At 39.0% G+C, this 23,024-nt stretch overlaps 3 protein-coding genes across 5 annotated transcripts in view; all 3 read left to right on the top strand.

Moving 5' to 3' along the window:
* Positions 1-602: 602 nt before the first annotated feature.
* Positions 603-6,225, top strand: LOC121959050 (FERM domain-containing protein 6). Of its 2 annotated transcripts, none has more exons than XM_042508230.2 (13): positions 603-749; positions 1,058-1,148; positions 1,354-1,433; positions 1,731-1,789; positions 2,394-2,613; positions 2,692-2,847; positions 3,434-3,499; positions 3,579-3,647; positions 3,746-3,920; positions 4,811-4,963; positions 5,409-5,528; positions 5,620-5,642; positions 5,725-6,225. In XM_042508230.2, exons 1-13 carry the CDS (start codon positions 678-680, stop codon positions 5,764-5,766), a joined length of 1,326 nt encoding a protein of 441 aa, XP_042364164.2. In that variant the 5' UTR covers positions 603-677; the 3' UTR covers positions 5,767-6,225. The 2 variants fall into 2 exon arrangements, with proteins under 2 accessions (XP_042364164.2, XP_087926140.1); XM_088070014.1 differs by having other exon boundaries at positions 706-749; positions 1,389-1,433.
* Positions 6,226-6,760: 535 nt separating this feature from the next.
* On the top strand, positions 6,761-17,626 carry ghdc (GH3 domain containing). The gene is made up of 11 exons (XM_042507935.2): positions 6,761-7,007; positions 7,202-7,492; positions 8,870-9,066; positions 9,176-9,370; positions 10,117-10,236; positions 11,138-11,435; positions 12,168-12,357; positions 12,775-12,846; positions 12,992-13,125; positions 14,145-14,233; positions 14,320-17,626. The coding sequence occupies exons 1-11, from the start codon at positions 6,923-6,925 to the stop codon at positions 14,539-14,541; spliced, it is 1,893 nt and encodes a 630-aa protein (XP_042363869.2). The 5' UTR covers positions 6,761-6,922; the 3' UTR covers positions 14,542-17,626.
* A 3,296-nt stretch (positions 17,627-20,922) lies between these two features.
* kcnh4b (potassium voltage-gated channel, subfamily H (eag-related), member 4b) overlaps positions 20,923-23,024 on the top strand; it is a 54,906-nt gene continuing 52,804 nt past the window's right edge. The window contains exons 1-2 of one of the 2 annotated variants that reach the window (XM_088070129.1): positions 20,923-21,216; positions 21,363-21,558. In XM_088070129.1, the coding sequence (XP_087926255.1) occupies positions 21,483-21,558 (76 nt within the window). In that variant the 5' untranslated portion in view covers positions 20,923-21,216; positions 21,363-21,482. Of the gene's footprint in view, positions 21,559-23,024 lie in introns of both variants that reach the window. The other variant, XM_088070128.1, reaches the window with a different exon arrangement.

The following is a 23,024-nucleotide window of genomic DNA, read 5'->3' on the forward strand; positions in this document are numbered from 1 at the left end:
TAACCACCCAACAGTCATGATACTGATCTTGAAGGCTAAGATCAAGTTGTGATCAAATTAATCAGGCAGTCATTATTGAGTTTTCCATAATTAACCTGTGATCTCAAGAAAACAAAAGTTGTTTTCTCACAATAAACTATCTCATTACCTCGTAATCAAATGGGCCTTGTGTCGGCTCAAAAATGGACGTGAATTAATCCATTACCTCAAGAAAACAAGCTTTGTTATCTTGTGTTTACGAAATCACTAACTTATGATGCCAAGATAACTATTAAAAAAAAAATGCAATCACGGCCGTGCTTGGCTTCCGTACATTTTGATAGTTGTGATTATATTTTTTGTAGCTACTTATCAATAATTGATTTCAAAGCACTCTAAATATTCTTCACAGATACTCAACCATTGTCCGCTATTTCTCACCTCAGCTTTTACCTCTCGCATTCTTGTTTTTGTCTGGAAGCAGAATGTTGTGAAAATGGATAAAACCCAAACAGATGCTAGAAACATGTCTTTGCATTAAAATGTGTGATAGTGTAATGTGAGGATTTTCTCTGTTTCCTATGAACAAGAGTGAGAAGTCATTACGCGTCAGCTCAGGGAGGCTTGTTTTTGTCGGCCCATGGGAGGACAGGAGGAGGATAAATGGACGCCTGAGACCAGAAGAAGCATTTGTGACCATGAGGACGCCGCAGAAACGACATGTATGCATCCTTCTACCGAACAAGCAGCACCTGGACTGTACTGTCAGGGTGAGTGGCCTCTATGTCCTTTTTTAAATCATATGTGTTTTTTAATGCCTCATTTGAGATTGACAGCTGTCAGTGCTGTACCAGTATTACATTCATTACTTTACTGAAATGTGAACATTTTAGTATATTTTAAGCACATTAGGTGTACTTCAAAGCGCAGTTTTTACTAACAAAAACTAACAAAACTGAACTGCATGATACTCAATGACTGAAAAAATGCTGATACCATTAAGCTAAAATACTGTATAAGTATGCCAAAGCTCACATGCACACTTGTGTACTTATTTTTGTTGTGTGTGTTTTTTTAGGTGAGAGCCAGAGGCCAGGAGGTTCTGAATATTGTGTTGAAGCAGCTCAGCGTCAGTGAACTCAGTGTCTTTGGTCTGGCTGTTCTCAGAGGTCAGTCGTCGTCTGTGTGGGAGTTGAAGACAAAATGTTTTGAATTAATTTATTGTGGGATGTTAGGGAGGCTGCTGGTAAATGAATGAACTTAAAGCAGCCCAAGACATTAAAGATAAACATGAGCGAACAAACTGCACGGCATGGGACTTGATGTCACCTTGTTTTCTCCTTGTTAATTAACTGTGTGCATTTCTAACCTCAGATAATGAATACCTCTTTCTTTATTTGGAACAAAAGCTGAGCAAGTACTTTGGCAAAACATGGAGCAGGGGAACCTTAATGGTGAGTTTAAACTCTGCAAATCTTTTCCCACAAGATACCTTCAGTGTGCATGCAGCAGAGTGCCTTGGTGAACTTAAAAACAGTAATAATATATTTTCCCTTGTATCTAAAGAGATGCACAGGCTACATCTTGTTCTTATTGTTCAGGGAAATATTATCTCGCAGGTTAATGTGATTTCTGTTTGTTTCTTCAAAAATCAACTAGACTTTATTGACTCTAGAGGAATGTGCAGAATTCAAAGTAAGCAATATTTCTCTTTGATTCTGTTGAAATGTTAATTCCTCATTTATCTCCAGGTCCCATTTATTTTATTTCTGAGAGTGAAGTATTATGTAGAGAGTGGGCTGCTGATAATGTAAGTTGATTTCCCATAATCACCTTTTTATGAGGAATATTTATCTGTCTGCACAAATGAAATGTGTGAATGTTATTCTCACCATGTATGGAAGCACATTGCCCTCAGTGTGATTTTAAAAAAAGATGCTGTAAGTCATTTTGATGAAAATCATTCCTTTTCGACATATCTTAAAATAATGAATTAGTACACTATCTCAGAATAATGACCTTGTATCTCAAAACAATGAAAAACTTTCTTCATATAATGACTTAGTATCTCTGTCAAAATGATGACTTAGTATGGTAAAACAAAGAAATAAGTATTTTGAAATAAGGACTTAGTAAATTGAAAGGACTCAACAAAATCTCAGCAAAAATGACTCAGTACCTCAAAATGACTCAGTATCTTCAAATAATGGCTTAGTATCTCTAAATACTGATTTAGTCTCTTGGAATAATGAGAAAAGTCATTTTGAGAGAGCTCATTATTTTGAGAAAGTTTCTCACTATAATGACTGACAGGATCTCTTTTTCATCTCATTGGCAGAAACTGGCTTCCATATATATAAATATTTTCTTTAATAAATAATAAAGAGCTGACATCTTTTTTTATGTTGTTTAAGGAGCAGCAAAGTGCGGCAGCTCTACTACGCTGAGCTGAGGCAGAAGGTGCTGCGTTCGCAGAGCCGCCTTCAGGAGGCTTTGTTCTTCCAGCTGGCTGCTTCTGCTCTCCAAGCCGAAGTCGGAGATCTGGAGCAAAGAGCGGAGGGGAGTGATGAAGAGGAGGGAGAGGAGAACAGACACAGACATTACTTTCTTCCTGAAGATTTCTTTCCCTCATGGGTAAAACAAAGTGTGACCAATTTGACCTAAACTTTACAAGAAATTTGAATGTGTGAGTAACATGAGTTGTGTCCTCAGCTGATAAAGCGCCGTGGACGAGAATTCCTGCTGCAGCACTGCCCGCCGTTACACGCTGAGCTGAGGGGTGTGACTCGCAGCCAAGCCGTCCTACAGTTTATCAAAGAGGCCAGCAGTCTACAGGATGGACCGGTCACTTTCTACAGAATGAGACAGGTCAGACTGCACAGAAATAACCAAAGAAAAACACCAGAACACTGTCTTCGTTTAATATGAGAGTATTTAACCCACTGAAACCTGAAGAAACTGGCCAGATTCTTTTCAAGAACATAAGAAGAAGACAATTAGTAATTTTACAAGAAATGACCAAAAGTATTGGCAAGAAATTAAAGTTACAAGAAAATTATCCAAAATTTTGCACAAAAAAAAACCACAAAACAAGAATAAATACATATAATAATTATATATACAATTTTCTGGGGGGAAAAATATTAATTTTCAGGTAAGTTTTCTTGTCACATTTTACTAATTTTGTGCAGTTTGCAGGACATTTATTGTGAAATTGCTCATTGCCTTTGTTCCATGTTTTCAAATTGAATCAAACCAACTGGCTTGAATTTTAAACATTTAAATGCTTGTGAAAAGCATCTGAACTTAATAGAGAACAACTGATGTCAGTCTGGGTTTTAAAGGGTTAACTGAGGAAACCTACTGTCTCCTGCAACATCTGCTATATGAGCTCATGTTTTATATCTTAAACTGCCTTTTTCAAGCTGACGGAGGTCTGTTATTTTGTGTTCAGGAGAAAAAGGAACTGAGGAGTTCAATCCTTCTCGGCGTGACACTGAAAGGAGTTCATATTTATCAGGTATACGATCAATCTTGAACAGTTTGACTCAAACTACTTTTAGGTTTCCATGTATTTAAAAATTAAATCTTTCCTTAAGGAGGTGGAAGGGAAGCAGTGCCTATTGCATGATTTTTCTTGGACCGTCATTGAGCGCCTCACTTTCCAGGTCGGTCCTCAAGACCACATGCACACCTAAGCATACATATATTCACAGAAGTGTGTGTATTTGATTGTACAGCGCTGTAAGTCTCTCTTGCTTTCCAGGGCAGCAGGTTTGAAATCGCTGGAGTGGGCTCTCTGTGCCTCCCTAAACTGGTGTTTTACACTCCTTCAGCCTTCCACTCCAAACACGTGCTGAGGCACCTCAGTGACAGTCACTGGTTCCACATGAACACCAGAGATGCAGCCAGCCACATCCAGCAGCTGGAGGACAAGCAGGGTCAGAAATCCCCCCCAAAAAACAAAAAAAAAAAACATTGTTTCATGATAGTTATTTCATTTCAAACTAGGTTCCTGATTCTTCCTCATTAACCCTTTGAGACTTGGAAAAATTGGCTTGACTTTTTCAAAAACATAAGAAGAAGGCAGTAAGTAACAAAAGATCAGATTAGTAAAAAGTAAAGGAAAGTTACCTGAAAATTAAATAAATAAATTAAAAGAAATTCTAAAAGCTTTCAATTTCTAACAATTTTGTAATATAATTTTAATTTTAAATAGATAATAATGATAATTAGCTATAATATTAGTTCGTTTTTTTTTTTTCTACCTACCTTTTTTCTTTTTTCTTTCCCTGGACATTTTCTCTAGATTTTGTAAAATAATTTTCTAAATTAAAAAATGTTTTAAAAAACAGCAAACAAGGCAAACAAGACTTGTAAAAAAAAGTGCTTTAAAATGCTAAAATTATTTTGTAACATAATTTAAAATATGTAATCATGATCATTATAATTTTTCCCTCATTTTTTTTTTTTCATTTTTCTCTAGCTTTTTAAATAAATTATTTCCCTAATCTACTAATTTCTTGAAATTTGGCAACATTTCTTACCAGGTTGCTTTTTGTCTTTTTCTCCATGTTTTTCAAAGAAAGAGAGAAATGTTCAGGGCTCAACGTTTTAAATACTTGTGAAAGGTTTCTGAAAGCAGCACAAGAAAATGATGGCGCTCCAGGTTTCAAAAGGTTAACCAAACTATATGCTTCGTAAAACCTCATGAAGTTTATTATTTATATCCTGAGCCAATCATTTTGAAAATCATGTCATAAAAGACTACTGTTGTGGGATTTTTTACCAAGTTTCTCACATAAATACAATCTTGATTGTCTCTCTTCAGCCAGTCACTTCTACAAAGAGGCCTACATCTGTGACACGACACGCTTAGCACACAGACTCCAGAGCAACAGCGTCACGTCTTCCATGTCTGACTGTAGCGTTGTAGTCGAAGCAAACGCAGCTTGGTCCAAAGAGGAGGAAGACAAAGTCACAGGTCAGCTGAGAGGAAAAATCATATTCCAATATGTTGCAGCTCTCTGTCAGCTGTCAAGTCAACTGTTTCCCATAATTACAAATAAATACAAAAATCCCAAACACAGAAATACAAAAACACAATACAACATTTAATCAAACAACACAATCATACTGCAAATGTGACAAATCACATCAGACATTTGTTTTCCTTGTATATCTCTTGTATACTGTGTCCCACTAAAGCTGTCTTTGAATACACAATGAATGGTAGTGAGGATAAGTATAAAAACATAGCACAGTAAACATTTTAAGCTGCTAACTTTGCCCTCTAACTTTTGCAAAATGTGCCAGAAAATGCACATGCTAACAGGGCAAAAATCAAGACATAAGAAAATATGTATTAACTACTACATTTCTGCTTATTGCTGGAAATCAAGAGATAACACTGCTTGTCTTTGTGGCAGAGTTTGAGCTGTGTGTCGATGAACCAGAGGAGTTATTTGTCGACGACCCAGCTGAGGTGCCGTGGCTGGCTGAGCTGTTTGTCGATGGACCTTTGGTGTTACCCTCCTCTTATTGGGCAGGTGTGTCAACAAACAAACAAAAAAGCACAAAAACATATCTAAAATGAGCTTGATTGTGTGTTTATAATTTTCTGTGCTCTTTCTTTATCAGCTGTCACCATGGAAATGAAACAGGTGAGCAAACTGCAGATCTCTCCGACTGAAAATTTCCACTGCGGCCGACATCAAACGTGTGTTTGCTCTGATCTCTGCGCAGGTTCTGAGGAGCAGGGCTGATGAAGGGGTTTCTGTGGACTAATGTACAACCAGAGGCAAGAAGGATTCATTAAAAGCTAGGGACAAAAACCATAATGTTACCGTTTTGATGCTCACATCATAGCCGTAATAGATTATGTACTTAATGTATAAATTAAAAAAAAATACTGTATATTTACAGTGCAACATAAGCTCAAACAAAAATGCTTGTAACCTACTGCATGTAAGTAAATATAATAATCATACAAGCTAAGAAAATAATGAGGATTAAATTAACAAATAAACCTTTAAAAAATGTATCTGTCAATTTTTGCTTTTTTCAATACTTCTTTGGGGTTTAGTTAATTTTTAGAAAGTATGTCCTTATTATAATTTTCCAGACAATGCAATAAAGATGTATAATATAGTTGTTTCCTATCCTCACAATTGTCTGGAATTAAAATTAAATGATTTGCTATGAAAAAAAAATTAAACTTACTGAAAATTTAAAAACTTACATACATGAAACCACAATCTTATGTAATATGTACAGCTCCAGAACAAATATATGTATGTTTATCATTCTCTGTTGAGCTGTATCAACTAGTCTCCTTAGTGTATATTAAAACATTATTGTAAATTATGTAAAATATGTAAATAAGCAAAAAAAAGTTTTAAGTGTGAGAGTCCATTCTTTACCTTTGAAACACCATATGATTGTGTTCCTTTTTTGTTTTTTAAAGCACAGTAACATACAGTATTAACGTACCTTTATGTAACAACAAAAAGAGTAAATATAACGAAAGTATAGAACAAGATATTCATTGATTAATTTCAGTCTTTGCTGCTCTCTGTTCTGCAACTTTAAAAGAGTGTAATTATCGCCAAATATCATAAAGAATTTGAATAAAGTAGGGTATCTTTTCATTTAATGTTGCGTATTTGCCGAAAATCAAAATCATTTAAATTTCAGTCAACTTTCCAACATTAAAAAAAGTTTTAATTATGTGCACGAGTGTATAAATCAGACAGATACACGTCATCCTGCAGTGAGCCAATCAGCGCGACAGGCTGCGACCCAAACACGGAAGCATCTTACTGACTGCGAAAGCAAAACTTCACCCTGTTGTTACGGTTGTCGCATAAATGCGGCTTAAACGTTAAATACTCATGTAAACCGTTAAAACCACAAAAACATTAGGTCACATTGTTTCCCGGAGATGGCTTTTAGTTTGTTTCGCGTTGCTGCACCGCTTTGTTTTGTGGTTTTATCGGTTGTTGTCGCCGTTATTGGACCAAATCAGGGTGAGTAGCTTTAGCATGATGGATGTCGGTGTGTGAAAAGATGTGAAGGGTCGTTGTTACTGTTGTCTTGTAAAGCAGCTGTGTTCAGTAGCATGTAGATGAAACGGGTAACAGTGTAAATTTTGGCTAACAGCGCCCCCGCCTGGCTCACGTTGCTGTTGGGTTTCTTGTGTAACACCGGCTCCTCTCCACAGCGATGCCGCCTCCTCTGCCCGCCGCCCTCGGTGTGTGCTCTCTGGCCGGGATGGCGCTCCTCTGGAGGGACATTAGCTCCAAGCTGAGAGGTGACAAGCGGTCGTTGAGCAGTCTGCTCAGTCAGTATCTGGCGGTGAAGGGTGTGGGCTGGCTGGGCAGGCGGCAGAGGAGGAAACTTGAAGCGGACACCCTGAATGTGAAGCAGGTCCAGGAGGAGACTCTGCTGAAGCGCCTGCGTAAAAACGCAAACACATGTTATGGAAGACAGTATGATTTCAGCTCGATTAAAGGTAAGAAAGGGTGTAAATAAGCAGTGTTTGATGTCGCGTTTGTGATTTAAAGCGTCAGTCAAACTCTTCTGCAGGACAACAAACTGCACGTGTTACAAAACCTCTGATTTGTCCTCTGACTGGCTGTGATGTAACCTTTTGGAGACTTTTTAATCAAAGCACATTTAACCAGGATTTAACTGAATTTGTGAGAGAATAGCTTAACGCATTATTTTGACATGGCACCAAACACATTCATTTTCTTCCCATATTTAGATTTAAATTCTTCATTCATTCAACTCTTAAAGGAGCGGTGCGTAAGATGTAGGGAGAAAGTGACCTCCAGTGGTGAGGATTGCAGATTGCAACCAGCTTAAAAATGCAAAATGACCAATATTGTCTCTGAAATGTGAATATTTGGAACAGAATGTAAGATTTCAGAGTTCAGGAGGGTTTTTTTTTCCAAGAGCCAAATCATCCACAGAGGTTTCTTGGACCATTAAATTAAATTCAACTTTATTATTTTTCCTACAAGGGCAGTTTTTGTTGCAGCAAGTGTTAAAAACACATAAAGCACAAACACTATGACACAGAAATATACAACATTTGACAATTATCTGAACACAGGGTGACTTGCACCTATCCACAGTAAAGCTGCACAGGAACAGATTAATAAGTGTCCACCATAACTCCATAGGGACTATAATAATAATTCAGTGAGCATGAAATATGACAAACTGTTCCGAATAATATAAACCATTTCCAATGTAGTATACATAACCATCAACGGGTAGTTTCAGCAATAATAATGCAGCATCAGGACTGGCACCATAAAGGACAATGCTGCAATATAGCTCACAAGTACAATATGTACTGTTACTGTCACACTCACATCAGTATTGTCATCATCAGTAATACTACAATAGAATATGTAGAGCTACTGTGACTGAATAATCGTCATCAACATAAACATCATCAATGCTACAGTGTGATTTAAATTGGTAAAAATACTGAATAAAGCAGTTTCACTTTACAAATCAGTGTTTCTGATGCTGTTTGGTATGTATGAAACCTGCGGCTTTGCTCAGCACCTGTTTATGTGTGCTCACATATTTTCTCTGAGAGCTTAATGTGTGCTCACTTTTTTTTTTGATCAGAAGTTCAGGAGGTTTTAACCAGGAGCCAAACTATCTGCAAAGAAAAACATAAAACAGACCTGGTGATTTAAACACTGGATAGAGCTGTTTCACTTGACCAATAAAGTGTTTTTCTGATGGGTTACGAACTATGATGGTTGATGCAAAAATAAAAAGGGCCCTTTTACAGGTAATGAAAATGGAAAATAAATAAAGTTTGGACTCACGAACACAAACCTTAAAACTGGCTGTCGTTTTTCAGACAGTGATGGCTTCCGGACTCGTCACCCCATCACCACATATGAGCACTACCGTGAGCTCATCAGTCGCATTGCGGCTGGAGAGGAGAAGCTGATCATTGCTGAGAAACCGCTGATCCTTGCAATGACCTCTGGGACATCAGGAGCCAGCGCCATGCTGCTCAGCACCAAGGACACCAACACTGACTTCTTCCTGCAGGTGAGGCTTGATGATGATGACAATGATGATGATGCGTTGGCCTGGTTGTGGCCTACAATGTGTTATTGTACATATGAAACTACAATATTTATTCATGTGTTTCCACCAGGGAGTGACTGTGTGTTTGGATGCCATGCGAAGAGCATTTCCTGCGACCGACAGCCTTCAACGCACCACCAAGTTCTTCTACTCACCTACTTTTCGCCAGTCTGAGGCTGGTATTCCCATCGGACCGAACTCCTCCACACCTGCCTCCTCACGCCACATGCTCAACCTCTACACCACCCCAGCACCCGCCTTTGAGGTACAATTTACAACAAGATCAACAGGAGTTTCGCTTATTTGTGCTGTTTACGGAAAAAAAATACTGCCCTGATTTTCATGAAACTTGCTGAAAGGTTTTAGCATGTGCAGAAGACAATCCCATTACATTTTGAAGCAGATCTAAAGTGCGGGGCAGATACACAAATTATTTTACACTTTCGTTAACATTGCGAGGTAAAGCATTGGTGATGGTCCGCACTCTGAGTTCTAGATATACACTTTTTTTTTTTTCTACATTAAATGTAAATGCCAGAAAATAAATCACTTTTGTGAAAACCTTTAGCCATAAAACAAAAATTATAATCTGTAAATTGATCTAATGGAAAATAAGATTTTTAGCGGGATTTTTTAATTGTTCTTAAGTTTTAAATTACATAGAATTCTAATTACAAATAAGGTAGTTTCACATTAAGGTAATTTCTGTGTTATTGGTTTTTTAAAGTAAAACTTCAATTTAATTTAAAACTAAGAAAGAATCTAAAATAATTTAAATACTGGGCAACAGCTGCCAGTCAAATGATAAATATACATAATTTATATATTTAAATATGTGTGTGTGTGTGTGTGTGTGTGTGTGTATAGAATAAACTGATTCTCATCATAAAACATCTTGAGAATGTTATACAAATGTATACGTCTGAAAAAATGCATAAATACCTTCTTGCAAATTATTTTCCATTTGAACTGTTTGTAAGGAATTGCACTGTCCTGTGTCCCCCCTCTCAGGTTCCCAGTGAGAAGGACACCCTCTACCTGCACCTCCTGTTTGCTCTCAAAGATCCCAGTGTGGGAACACTGGAATCCAACTTTGCGTCCACAGTCTTCTATGCTTTCAGCGCATTACAGGTACAGCATAGCTTTAGTTATGATTTATTGTACATATAATAGTTGCCTATTATCCCTCTGTGTTACTTTTACTTTTTTTTTTAAATAATTTTTTTCTATCTTATGTGATTAGAGGCATATATAGCATGGAAATCTTTCCGAAAAAATAAAGGACAAATCTCAAATATGCTGATTGACTTTTATGTCTGTAACATCTATGAAATAGATACCGTACCGTAGTACCGTTTGATGATTGAAAGTTAAAAGTTTAAAGCAAAATCCTGAAACTGAAAATAGACATGATTTTTAACTATTTTCATGCATGCAGGGCCAAAGAGTTTATTTCACAGAATGTTTGTAAAGAGTGTTTTTTACAGGATCTAGTTAGTGCAAACAGTTTATTTTTGGTCATTGTTTTTAATGACACGTAGAATAAAGTGATCTTGATGAAATGTGTATATTTCAGGCCTAGACTCTATTATGTATTATGCTTCTTAATGTCTGTACTTGATTTTTTAATTAACTGTCAGATAATTTAAAATTCCAATACTAATTTCTGTTTTTACAGTCTCTGGTTATAATAAATTATGTAATTTTCATATGCCTCCCCCATTTTGCTCCATCCCCCCACCCCCATACATTTCCAATAGTCCCTCAAGCTGTTGTCAGATTTTTTTTTAACAGAAAAAAACTTTCATCCAACACCAGAACTTTGTTTTTGATTTGGTGCAGCAGACCTTCACTGCTGTGTCCTTCATGGCTTCCTGGTTTGAGTCCCTCCGGAAAGTTTTCTAGTTAAGTGGGATGAAGTCTTGAGTCAGGTGTCAGGCTCCCACTGACCAAAAGAAAAGCTCAGGTAATTTGTGAGATGGAGAAAGGATTAGAAACGTAATTTCTTTCCGATCTCCTCTCCGTCCCACAGGATCGCTGGCAGGAGCTTGTTGAGGACATTGAACGAGGAAAGGTCAGCAGTGCTCTGGCTCTGGAGCCCAAAGTGAGGTCCAACCTGGAGGCTCTGATTAAGCCGGACCCAGAGAGGGCCGCTCAGCTGCGGGCCCATTTCCAGGAGGGCTTCCGTGGGATCGCCAAGCGGCTGTGGCCTCACCTCCACCTGGTGCTGGCAGTGGACTCAGGCTCCAATCAGATTTACGGGGAAATGTTGAGGGAGAACTACTGCCAGGGAGTGCCTTTCTATTCGCCTTTCTACGCTGCTACTGAAGGTAGGAACCTGAACCAAGACAGCACTGTGGGAACAACTGCTCGAAAAGTTCTGACAGAAGTCGCCAGTCGACTTTGTTTTCTGTTGATGTGGGGTTTTTTTGTTTTGTAATGTGTGTGTGTATAATAATAATAATAATAATAATAATAATAATAATAATAATAATAATAATAATAATAATAACTTCATTTATATTGCACCTTTACAAAGTGCTTTGACAGACAAAGCAAAGGCAGGAATTCATGGAATTATAAATCAAACATCAAAAAACATGCTAAGAGAAATGTCTTCAACAGTCAAATAAAAAGGCAAGAGCGAAATGTGTCTACAAAAGGTGAACAAGAATAAAGCAAATAAAAGTAATGAAAAACAGGCAGATCTCCAAGGCAGTTAAAGTACTCAATAAACAAAGTTTTAGAAACTTTAAGAAACAGTAAAAGGGGGGAGGACTTGATAAGTAATCACTTCCTCCTACTCCTCTTTTGACATGAAATACCTATTGATGATGTTTTTCTTACTTATATTTTATTATCATTCTCCCATTTTATTTGGCATGTTCAAAATAAAGATCTAAAATAAACCCAAAAATGCAAAGAAGTCATCCATGGTTAATGGTACATAGTTGGCTTTTTGTCAAGGGGACCGGGGTGACGCTAACTTCCAGGCCAGCCTATAAGAAGACGTCATCCCTGCAGCACTCTTTTAGCTCTAACTGTATGTGTGGCCCCTGCAGGTTTAATAGGGGTGAACCTGTGGCCCCAGGAGCCAAGCAGACGCTACTTGCTATGTCCTCGTTCGATGTTCTGCGAGTTCCTGCCAGAGAGCAGCCTGGATGAGGAGGCGCCTCACACTCTGCTGATGGAGGAAGTGAAGGAGGGACAAAACTACGAGCTCGTTGTCACAAACGCTTCAGGACTTTTCAGGTCTGATTTACAACAAGGACTGCGCTCTTGCAGGATTTTGTCGTTTGAATGTTGACACTTTTATGTTTTTCGAGAGTAAATAACAGGCCAATTTTAGGCATATTTTTTATGGGTTTGTTCGATTAACTGCCCACTTGTCAAATTATAGGCTACAAAAGTAACAAATTATAGAACAGTAATTGCTTTGTGTCGTCTGCATTGTGATGTGGTTTCACTTGACTGCACTCTATCAGGATGCAATCTCTAGTCTGATGGTGCAGTGTAATATCAAGATTTGTGCTCAGACTCTGAAAGGCAATCTGACATGCAATTTAAAGATGCTCAGGACTGTGCAACCTGCACATGGTTGAATCAAGGTATTTTACAAACACTACTTGTACGGTTGCATAAATGACCCTGTCTTTTTGGCTGTTACAGATATCGCATTGGAGACATCGTGAAAGTAGTTGGATTCCACAACCAGTGTCCCGTTGTTGAGTTTCAGTACAGGTACATTTTGAGACACCCATATATTTACTCATATTGCATCTTGTGTCATGCTTCATGTAATGCACTGTCTGTCCATCCATGTAGATTTAAAAGATATAAACATAGCAAATTATTTTCTTCATGCTCTCCACCTCTCCCTCCTCAGACGGGGTCAGATGCTGAGTGTTCGAGGAGAGAAAGTGTCTGAGGCGTTGTTCCTTGCTGCTCTGAAGAAAGCTGTTGCTCAGTGGCCGGGAGCTCAGCTGGTCGACTACTGCTGCGCTGAGAGCGGCATCATGGGTAAGATGTCACGAATAGATGAAAAAAGAAGCGAATGTCAGATGTCGAGGCCTGATGATTGTCTGCCAGCATTCTGCTGCAAGCAGTACTTACTGCGACGCGCTGGGCGACCGTGAAACGGCTCAGCATGAGTTCATCAGTGGCCTAAAACACCACCGTAAAAAATCACTGAGTAACACTACCCGCTTTCAGGAGGTCACAGGGTTTCGATGCCCCTCTGCCTCTTTAAAGTATTTTCGCGGTGTGTGCAGATGGATGGTTTTTGACTTCCCCCTGTGCCATGAGCGATGGATATAGGTTCGCAGAACTTTTGCCAGCAGGTGAGCAAGGAGCACCAGGTGTTTGGCTCAACCCAACAGAACATCCAGATCCTCAGAGCCGTGGTACTCAACTTACAGCCTGCGGGCCACAGTGGAGGTCTGCTGACTACATTACTTCTCACTGGGAATTTTTTCTTTGTACAATGAATGTAAATAAGTTGCCAAAATGCAAAAAAGAACAAAATAGAACTTCTCTATCATTAATAAAGTGCCTGAGGAAGAACCCCACAACCCCCGACCGAGTTCCAGACTAATGATTTATATATAAATAAGGGGTCAACAGATATAGGCTTATCAGGGACAATACCAATTATTGGTACTTAATGAGACCGATAACCAATATTTACAATAACAATGAAAATATTTCTGTCGAAATTTTGAATTTGGAATGAAACAAACTCCAACACAAAATTTTTTTTTAAATGGTTTTAGCAGATGTTGAATTAAAACTGAGACTTTCCACATCATATACAGCTACAGCAAGTTCCCTACCCCTTTTTTTCTACAGTTCAGTGAAAATTTAAATACAAAAATGAATGAATAACTATAGCTCCCTCACATTTTACAAAGTAAAAGACACTTTTCTATGGATGTATTGCAGACTGCCTTCCCTGGTGTCGGTTGAATGTAATGCGCACACTTTTTCATTAATTAATTTTATCTGCAATCTGTAAAATACACTTTGCTGTGGTGTTGCAGGAGATTCGATAGGCGGCTCTGATCCTCATTACCAGGTGTTTATAGAGCTGAAAGGAGTGAGAAACCTCACAGAGGAACAAAGATACAAGGTAAGACAAACCCAGCAAACAGCATACGTTTTCTGAATCATGAAATCGATCTTCATTCTCTGTACGCCTTCTCTCCGTCCTTCCAGTTGGACATTTGTCTCCAGCAGGACTCTGCTGTCTACAAGTCTTTCCGTATCAAAGGCAGCATCGGACCAATGAGAGTGCAGCTGGTGGCGGAGGGTGCGTTCAAGGAGCTCCGCAAGCACATGATGGCCTTCTCCAACACCTCACCCAACACCTTCAAAATGCACCGAGTGCTGCGCAGGAAAGAGTACGCCGACTTCCTGTTGGGAAAAACCGTCTCCTGAAACCTCTTGCTGTTGTGGAAGACGAGACAAAGCATGTGGACTCTGATTGTGGTGAGCGTTGACTGAATGAAATGTTTCTATCAACTGTTCATGAATGAGTTGATTAATTGTGCCTTTGGGAACTCTTGAACACAAAAACACAACATCATATAATTATTTGACATTTAATAATGTTAATTTGACTAATTTATTCCTGACCGCATTCATAATTTTATTAAAGTGAACTGTTAATCTGTAAGTTTTGTTTAATGAAATGTTTCAGGACCTCGTCTTATCTTATTATTTCGTTGCCTTATCAATACTGAGCTGATAATCCTACAGAAAATGTGTTTTACTTACATTTTAACGGTTGTTTATGCAGCTGAAGAAAAATCCAAATAACATTCTCCTCATTTACAGCGCTTAAGCTTGTAAAATGCTTGCATCGATGCACATTTTTAACAATATAATCCTTTCAATTGATACCATCTGGTGTTCGTGAATGTTGCGGCAGAGTCACGTCCACATTGTCCCATAAGTGCAGTCACCTGTGAAGATTAAAGCAACATTTGGCAAGAGTGACACCCAAAAATAAATCCCTCTTGTATGACTATATCATAGACTGGGGCTGAAAAGCATCCTGCAGTAAATCCTTTTATTTATCAAGTATAACTTCTCTTTGCAAAAGTAAAATTATGGTTGTTATCTCTATGTGACAAATCAAAGTGTACTACAGACAAAATCAGCAGTTTGTGCTCTGTAAAGCAAAATCTGGAAACAAAAGCAGTAGATGTTTTGACCCTGTTGTCCCTGTTAGACAGCAGTCGCAGTCACACCAAACAACTTTCCGAGGGCTATATATGCTCTCAGACATCTCTGGAAAAGGAGGAGAAACTGGTGGAGCTGTGCAGCGAAGAAGTCTGTGTTTAATTCTGCGTGTATCGGATCCACCAACCAGCACTTGTTCAGAAAAATGCATTTTTGAAACAGTTCGCCTCTCATTTCCGAGCTCTCCTCCTATTTGAATATTTAAATAGCACAGCTAACCGATGGAGGCTGGTGGTGAGTTGATGTTACAAGATGCAAAATGTAAAGTTTGTGCACAGTAACAGTTTATCTTTATTGATTCTAATGATGCCAAATTGTCAAGAATAGTCGACATATGATGCCTTTCATCTCTTTTGCGTTCCTGCAGATACATAAGGCAATCTTTGCAAAATCTTAAAATGTCACATTGTCTTTAGATGTGAGAGACTATCAGACTTTAGTCTTAAAAAAGTATTTTAAAGAAAGTATTCTGCTGTATGGTTGGCATAAGTATGCCGTATGTAACTTGAGTTAATCGTGATACATTATCTCTCAGAGCTGCCATTTTACATTTTTTCCACTCCTGACATTTGTCTCCAGAACCATTATTTAATCTCAGCAAGATCTCTTTCCTAAATTACCATATTCAGATAGTGTCGTTGGCCTCCAGCAGTAAGCTTCCAGCTTTCGCTCACTCGGGGTCCAGTGGAAGTTTTTTGAGACCAGATAAGCAGATTGATGGTAAGATTCATTATAGTGTAGACTAATGACTTCCATGACAGCAGGCAGCAGATGCAGGGTTAGCCTGCAGTGCCTCCCTGCATTTACTATTTTCCTCAGTCAGGTTTTATTTGGGGGCAGGACTTTATTGTCACCACTAGGGGGGGATAGTTATATATGTAAGACTTGAATAGAAACTGTTATTCATGCTGTGTACAACAAGTCTTATTGTCTTAACTAAAACAGTGGATACTGGCCTCTCATTGTAAATCAGTGTAACAGATTTACACAAGAGCAAATGTAGTACTATAGAGTTTTTTACAGGCAGATAAGAGTGTGGAGAACAATAATACTGTCTAACTTTAGCATCATTATTAATGCATTCCTTACCACTTACATGCTGAATATTCTGGTTCACGTCAGAGTTGCCCCTGTGGCGTGTTGTTGCATGGCACGCCTCTCTCCTGCAGGTCTCTCTCTGTTCATAAAGTGGGCTAATATTTTTAGTAACGTCCCATTTCAGCAGAGATTTGACATGGCTCGCACTTTATTTTGGCTTCATAGTATGATCAGATCAAAATAAGTCCCAGACCAAATGGCAGACTTTCATGAGGTGATGACTTAAAGCAGAAATGCTGTTATTTCTCTATGGCAGTTTTAAACAGTTTAACAATAACTTAAAGATGTGAAAGTGTGTCATCTTCTTGTGTTGGTGCAGACAGCAGCTGGTTCACATAATCTACCTCCAGCACCTCTAAAGCTCACTAAGTAGCTCGTTATATTTTGTTTGTTTAATGAGTTAAAAAACCGAAGAGCAAAAATGACACATTGTTGTTTTTCTGGGTTGCCAGGCAACCAGCAGATACTCCAGGAAGTAGCTGCCCCTGGCCAAGAAACAGTCCGACACATGACCACACTTTTTAACCCCCAAATGTTTCAGAGTGGTATTTATAGTATTTTTCACACAGAGATTGTGCTATAGGGGCGCTACGCAGTCCCTTCATGCATCATGCTGCCAGTATGTGATTTTAGTTAGTATGCCAGTGTTTCAGAAACAAAACAGACATGATGTGTAACACAACAGCATCGGTCGGCCTCTAGAGTGACATATAACATACACGTCTGCAGCGCTGTATGAATAGTGGCGTAACATGGCAACAATCATTTACTTTCCCTGTTTAAGAAACTCAATTTCTCAATTTGTGTGCATTTTCGGCTGCTGTTCTCCGTCGTTGCTGCTGCTGGTTCCTTTTTGAATATTCTTGCAGAGGGTCGCACACATAACTCCTTGTCAACACTTGTCCCATCATGTCGGTTGCACACAGATTTGAATTCGGCGCTCCTACTACTTTTTTCTTTTCTTTTTTTTTTTTAAAAACTACTTCATCCATTCTTCATATAACTACAAAACTCCAGTTACGGTGAATCATTCAATAAACAATAATTATTGTTTATGAACAGCGCCCCACCACACCCACTAGTACATTTTCATTGTACTGCACTATAAGTGTGGTTCCAGGGTCGAATATGATAACAGCATAATAAGTAAATAAAATATGATTCCAGTCTTTTATCCATACATTCTCCACATTTCCATTTATTCAATACAGATTGTCATCTTTCTGTGGTTGGTGGTTAGTGAGGTGTGTGTGTACGTGTGTGTGTACGTGTGTGTGTGTGTGTGTGTGTGTGTGTGTTTGTGTCACGTGCCATGAGGATTTACACACATAAAGCTTCTAAGCACATCTCAGCTCAGTCATGATCTTAAGTCAATGTAAACAGCAGAGATTTGAGAATGATCAGCCTGATTTCTCAATGGGTTTGCTGAGGGAAGAAGGGCGTGTTTAATTGAGAGAGGAGATGTTGCATGTTGAGTGAATGATGCCGGCTGTAGAGCTTATCTTTCTCGCAGTTTAAATCGGGATTAGGGCTGTGGACTTTCATTGAAGTCTAAAACAATAAATGAGAGTCCCTTTTTTTGGTATATATAAGGAAATAACTGCATTTACCCATTTTAATATGGAGTAAAATCTATAAAGTCTCACCTCCAAAAAAAAGAGAAGAAAATCTAGGTAAATGCCAAGAGAGCTTAGAACTATGGGAAATGCAGTCGGGATAATATTTCACCAGGCCGTCTGTGCGTCACTCTGCCGTATTAGACCAGTAGATAGTGAACATGTTTAATGGATTAGCCTCTTTATTAGAGACAAGCAGAGATGGATGAACTACAAGACGAAAGGACAATGAGAAGCCATTAAAAATAGATAGCAGTGATGGGCTGCCAGGGCTTGAATAGGATCTGAGAGGGAGAACAATACTTTCTTACAGTCTGCAAGCCAGTCTTTTACTTTCACTGGCTGTGTTTTTCTCTCCCTTTCCTCCAAATGCAACTCACCTGTGCTGCCAGCTGGATGGCTAATTGTGCGTTTTCAATCACCTTTTCTCTGCAGCATTTTCTGACTGACAGTATGATGAGCTCGGCAAATTGTCTTCGCCCTCACTCAGAAACAGGATTTATTGAATTCTTTCTGCTTTTGCAGCTAAAAACAAATACACATAGCATTTAACAATTGCCATTATCATTCACCACTTCCTTGGCCTGGTTATTCTTAGCGCGGAGATGTGCAGTTGCTGCCGGCACTGTCAATACAGATCAAAACCAAATTTATTTTCCCCCTGAAGATTACAAACTTCATTTGTGGCTTGAGGAAACGCCCACACAGCTGCTGAAGCTGCTCAACTTTTGCCAGATTACAGACGCCCCCACAAGAAACTTGTGTATTTCTATTTCGCTTCTCATCCATTTTTTTTTGTTTTTGGTTTACTTGACTCCTATTTGCATAAAGCTACACTTGATGCACGGTCTAGGAGATAAATTGTGAAGATTTGATTTATTTATTTTTATTACAGGCTTAGAAAGACTAAAAATATCCAAACCCTTTATGTTGCAGGTACTTTATACCAATAAGAACAATTAGTCTTGAAGCTAATAAAGAGTTAAGTTTGCTGAGAGGTATAAAAACAACCAGGCTTCAAAATGATATATTGTCGTTGGTTGGGATTCTAGCTTCTGGGTAAATCTATACAACCTTAGCAGGTATGGTTGGATCCATCCTCCAGCTCCACATAAATCACAGTGACAAAAAAAGGAACAATTTCACCTCATAATTCAATAAAAGTCAGACCTTAGTTCCTTCTGCTGAAAATCTCCCATTGTTCACCTTAAAATCAATAGAATAAACTGACTATTTGCTAAAGACTGTGACCATTTTATAATGGACAAATTATTTAAATGCATTATATCTATACATACTGTATACATTAACCTGTGCTGACCTCCTGTCAATTAACATGGACCATGGTCCTGAGCAGTTTTCAGGCCGAGCACCCCTTAACTGAAGACGGAGCAGGGCCCCGCTACTACAAATAATGTGTAAAACTGAGTTGCACTTGAAATTATTTTCGAAATATTTTATTTGTCTTCTTTCATTTGCGCTTGCATGAGGCTGTAATGTCAGCCTTACCCTCTCCACTTTTTGGAGTCTCTTGGTCAAAAAGTTACAAAAAGATCCATTTTGGCTCACCACAATGTTCGTACTCATGAAATAATTTTACAGTTAACTGGCCAATATGTTAAATGTTAGTTAACAAGTTGCTATTATGTATAGCTGCCGCACAGTGATTTAGCATTAGCTAGATCACATGATTGCACAAGAATTCATGGATCAAATTTAGCATATCATTAATATTTATCTTTGCTAATAATATATGATTTTTTTTTTTCATATATTGATTTGGCACACCCCTGCAGGAACTATAGACCACCTTTTTGAAGACCAGGGCTACAGGTAACACATAAAAAAACACACACAAAAAACTGAGCATGGTTTAAAAAATTCCCACCCCATACCTAGGGTCTAGGGCCCCAAATGTGCTAGGTCTGGCACTGACACTTGCTCAAAAATCATCCCCTAGTTATCCGGTTTCTTAATGTAGTTTACAATAATTAATATTTAATGAGAGTTACATTCATTAAATTAATAGAACGATCATGTTCCCCTTGATTATTGTAAAATCTAATGAGATTACTGTTGACAGAACTTATTAACAGTGAACAAGATGTGATGAACGGTTGTTCCTGTTAGTTCCCTATCCAGAGGTATTTCCCTTGTCGGCTAAGCCGTGTTGTTTGCTTGGGTCAAAGTGAGTTAAGACGTGACTTTACTTTGGTGTGTTTAGCATCAAGTCCTCATGAAAAACATCTCCAGGCTTATCCTTTTAATCCGCTCTTAGCGGCTTTTATCCCGAAGCCTTAATTCTCTCATGAGGATACTGTAGGAGCTGAGAGGGCAACAGTGACCAGCTCCATCCAGCAGAGACAAGTTGAAACAACAATACTTTTTAAATGGTATTTTTAGGTCTACAGTCTGCACGCTGCTCCTTCACTTAAGCAAATATGTAAGAATAAAAATTCATTTTTCTTCCCCCTCCACACACACGCTCACACTTTCCCTTGAGTCAGACTCCCATGACAAAACACAATAGCACACAGTCCAAGTAAATACAATAGCTGCATTGACCGACACGCAGGTAATCCATCTTTCCTTGATTTGCAGACATGCACACAAAAGCCATGTGTTGATAGTGGCACTATGGGGTGTAATGGTGCTGTCAGCTGCTCCGAAAGCATCCTCCCTCCTTCCCTCCCTCCCTCCCTCCTTCCTCCATCCTCCTCTCTCTCGCTCTCTCTCTCTCCCTCTATACCCCCACCACACATGAAAACAGGTCCCCACAGAGGATGCCAGCATCTCATTGGCTGGGATATCACAGGAGTGGATGGGGAGCAGGAGCGAAAGAGAGAGAGAGAGAGAGAGAGAGAGAGAGAGAGAGAGAGAGAGAAAGCTCAAGAAGATGCAACTACTCTGGTACAGCATCCTGACAGAGCACTGAGCTGAGGGATGCAAGAGGTGTAGACACATGTCATTTTTTGTCTTGCAGATTCTTGGTCGTCCTGTAGATGGGAAGCGCTGCGGACTTGAAGGATAACTTCCTCCACGTTGCTGCTGGATTGAGCTCTCTGGCTGAAAGACAAGCAACACCTGGGCTGACTGATCTGAAGCTTTTCGGATGTCAGCGTCACCTGGATTTCGTCTCTCCTTGTTGCTGCTGGTGATCTTAATTTCTACTTACATTGTCTACACACACCTGAACCTCTGCATTGTTGGAGAGAGCTATTTTAGTCTTCCCAGACTGCACTGAGGTGCGCTTGGAGCAGGGTGGCTGATTTTACTGTAAATGTGTGTCCCCACAACCAGCGCCGGACTGTCAGCCTCAAAGTCTCCTGCACCTGCTGAGAGCCCCTGGAAGCCACCTGCTGTGCCTCTGGGATGGTGTGACGTCCAGCCAGCTGTTGGCCGTCCCACATCTGGGTCAAGATGCCAGTGATGAAGGGCCTCCTGGCCCCGCAGAACACCTTTCTGGACACCATCGCTACACGCTTCGATGGCACCCGTGAGTACAGTGTGAACACTCTGAGGATGAATTGTTGAAATGAATTGAATGTAGTTTTTCATATAACACAACACTCTCTGTTGATCTTTCAAAATGAGTAAAAATTGGAGATTTCTTGTGCAGCGTTCAGGCAATTTCACAAGTGTTTAAAACTTTCAAAAACATGGAAAAAAGGCAATCAGCAACTTATAAAATTGCAAACATATTAAAAGATGACAAGAAATTGACCCAAAACTTAGCTAAATAAAATAATAAAAAACTAAATTGAATTGTCAAATGACCAGGGAAAAATATCAAGAAATAAATATTTTAATTTATTCTTAGTATACAATTAAAATGTAATAACAGAAAATTATTATTATTATTATTATTATTTTATTTTAGCACTTTTTAAGGTCAATTTCTGTTTTTGTTTTGTTACTTTTCTTTCCCTTGTTTATGCTAATTTTTGTTAATTTTCTTTCAAATTTTTATAAATTTCTTGATCATTTTTAAGGTCATTTCTTGTTAAGTTGTTCATTACCTCCTTTCCATGTTTTTGAAGGAAATCTAGCCAATTTACTCAGGTTTCAAAGGGTTAAGTTGCTTTTCCCGTCACTGCTATGTCCCTGGTTTAAATCCAGATATAGACCTTTTTTGTCTCCCCTTTCCTGACAGCCATGTACTGTTTAATGAAGGCAAAAAATACTTTAAAAATAAGAAAAAACGATGGCCGCCATCACAAGAAGTAAGACTCACTGGCTGTAGCATACTTAGTGTTTTATCAGCACTGGCAGAGAAGAATAAATCCCCTGCACGAACTTGAACTTAAGCGAGATGCATCTGTTCTCAGGTCAGTCTCTGGTGCCCTGAACACCACACACTGCCTGACTAAAGCCACATTTGCTGCTGGTTGCAGTGGGATGTAGAAAAAAAGTTTGTCTGCACTTTTACAGAAAATCGACCTTCAGAAATCATGTTGTCTTTTCACATTTGTTTCACACTGTTAGCTTTAAACTAGCCACTGCAGCCATTAGGCAGCACTGCCATTTCTGCTTGACTTGTGTCTCTTGTTTTGTACCTTGTGCCACCTCAGGGGAGGTTGTGGCTCGTTGTAAACAAATACCGTGGGGATGTCTGTGTTTTGTTGGCATGTCGATTCAGCCTGCCCTCTGTCTGCTAATCGTAGCGGCCTGAGTGTATAGCCTGCTGGCTCGCAGTCATTCTCTCTCTGAGCTGGGTCTCGGATCGACTTGGGGAAATAAACACAGTGAAATTGGTGACATTACTGTGTAATTGATGTGTAGGGTATGCAATTATAGCTTTGGATTGTGAGTCAGGCATTCTAATGAGGTGTCTCTCAGGAGCTTAAAACACGCAGACACGTTGCTCATCAGGAATAATTCTCATATCTCAACACTGACTAGACTTAAAAATACAAACTAAGAAGTCTGCGAGATGAAAAGACTTTGAATCTAGAGATGACG

The sequence above is a fragment of the Plectropomus leopardus genome, chromosome 19 (genome assembly GCF_026936395.1).
Source record: "Plectropomus leopardus strain MGB_pleo_1.0 chromosome 19, ASM2693639v1, whole genome shotgun sequence".
Lineage (NCBI taxonomy): Eukaryota > Metazoa > Chordata > Actinopteri > Perciformes > Serranidae > Plectropomus > Plectropomus leopardus.

Excerpts from the sequence above, each read along its gene's own strand:
- LOC121959050 (XM_042508230.2), top strand. The coding sequence starts at position 678 with ATGAGGACGCCGCAGAAACGACATGTATGCATCCTTCTACCGAACAAG. Across the intron at positions 1,149-1,353 it reads TGGTCTGGCTGTTCTCAGAG|ATAATGAATACCTCTTTCTT; the intron begins GTCAGTCGTCGT and ends TTCTAACCTCAG. Across the intron at positions 3,500-3,578 it reads AAGGAGTTCATATTTATCAG|GAGGTGGAAGGGAAGCAGTG; the intron begins GTATACGATCAA and ends TCTTTCCTTAAG.
- ghdc (XM_042507935.2), top strand. The coding sequence starts at position 6,923 with ATGGCTTTTAGTTTGTTTCGCGTTGCTGCACCGCTTTGTTTTGTGGTT. Across the intron at positions 7,008-7,201 it reads CGTTATTGGACCAAATCAGG|CGATGCCGCCTCCTCTGCCC; the intron begins GTGAGTAGCTTT and ends TCCTCTCCACAG. Across the intron at positions 12,358-12,774 it reads AACGCTTCAGGACTTTTCAG|ATATCGCATTGGAGACATCG; the intron begins GTCTGATTTACA and ends TGGCTGTTACAG.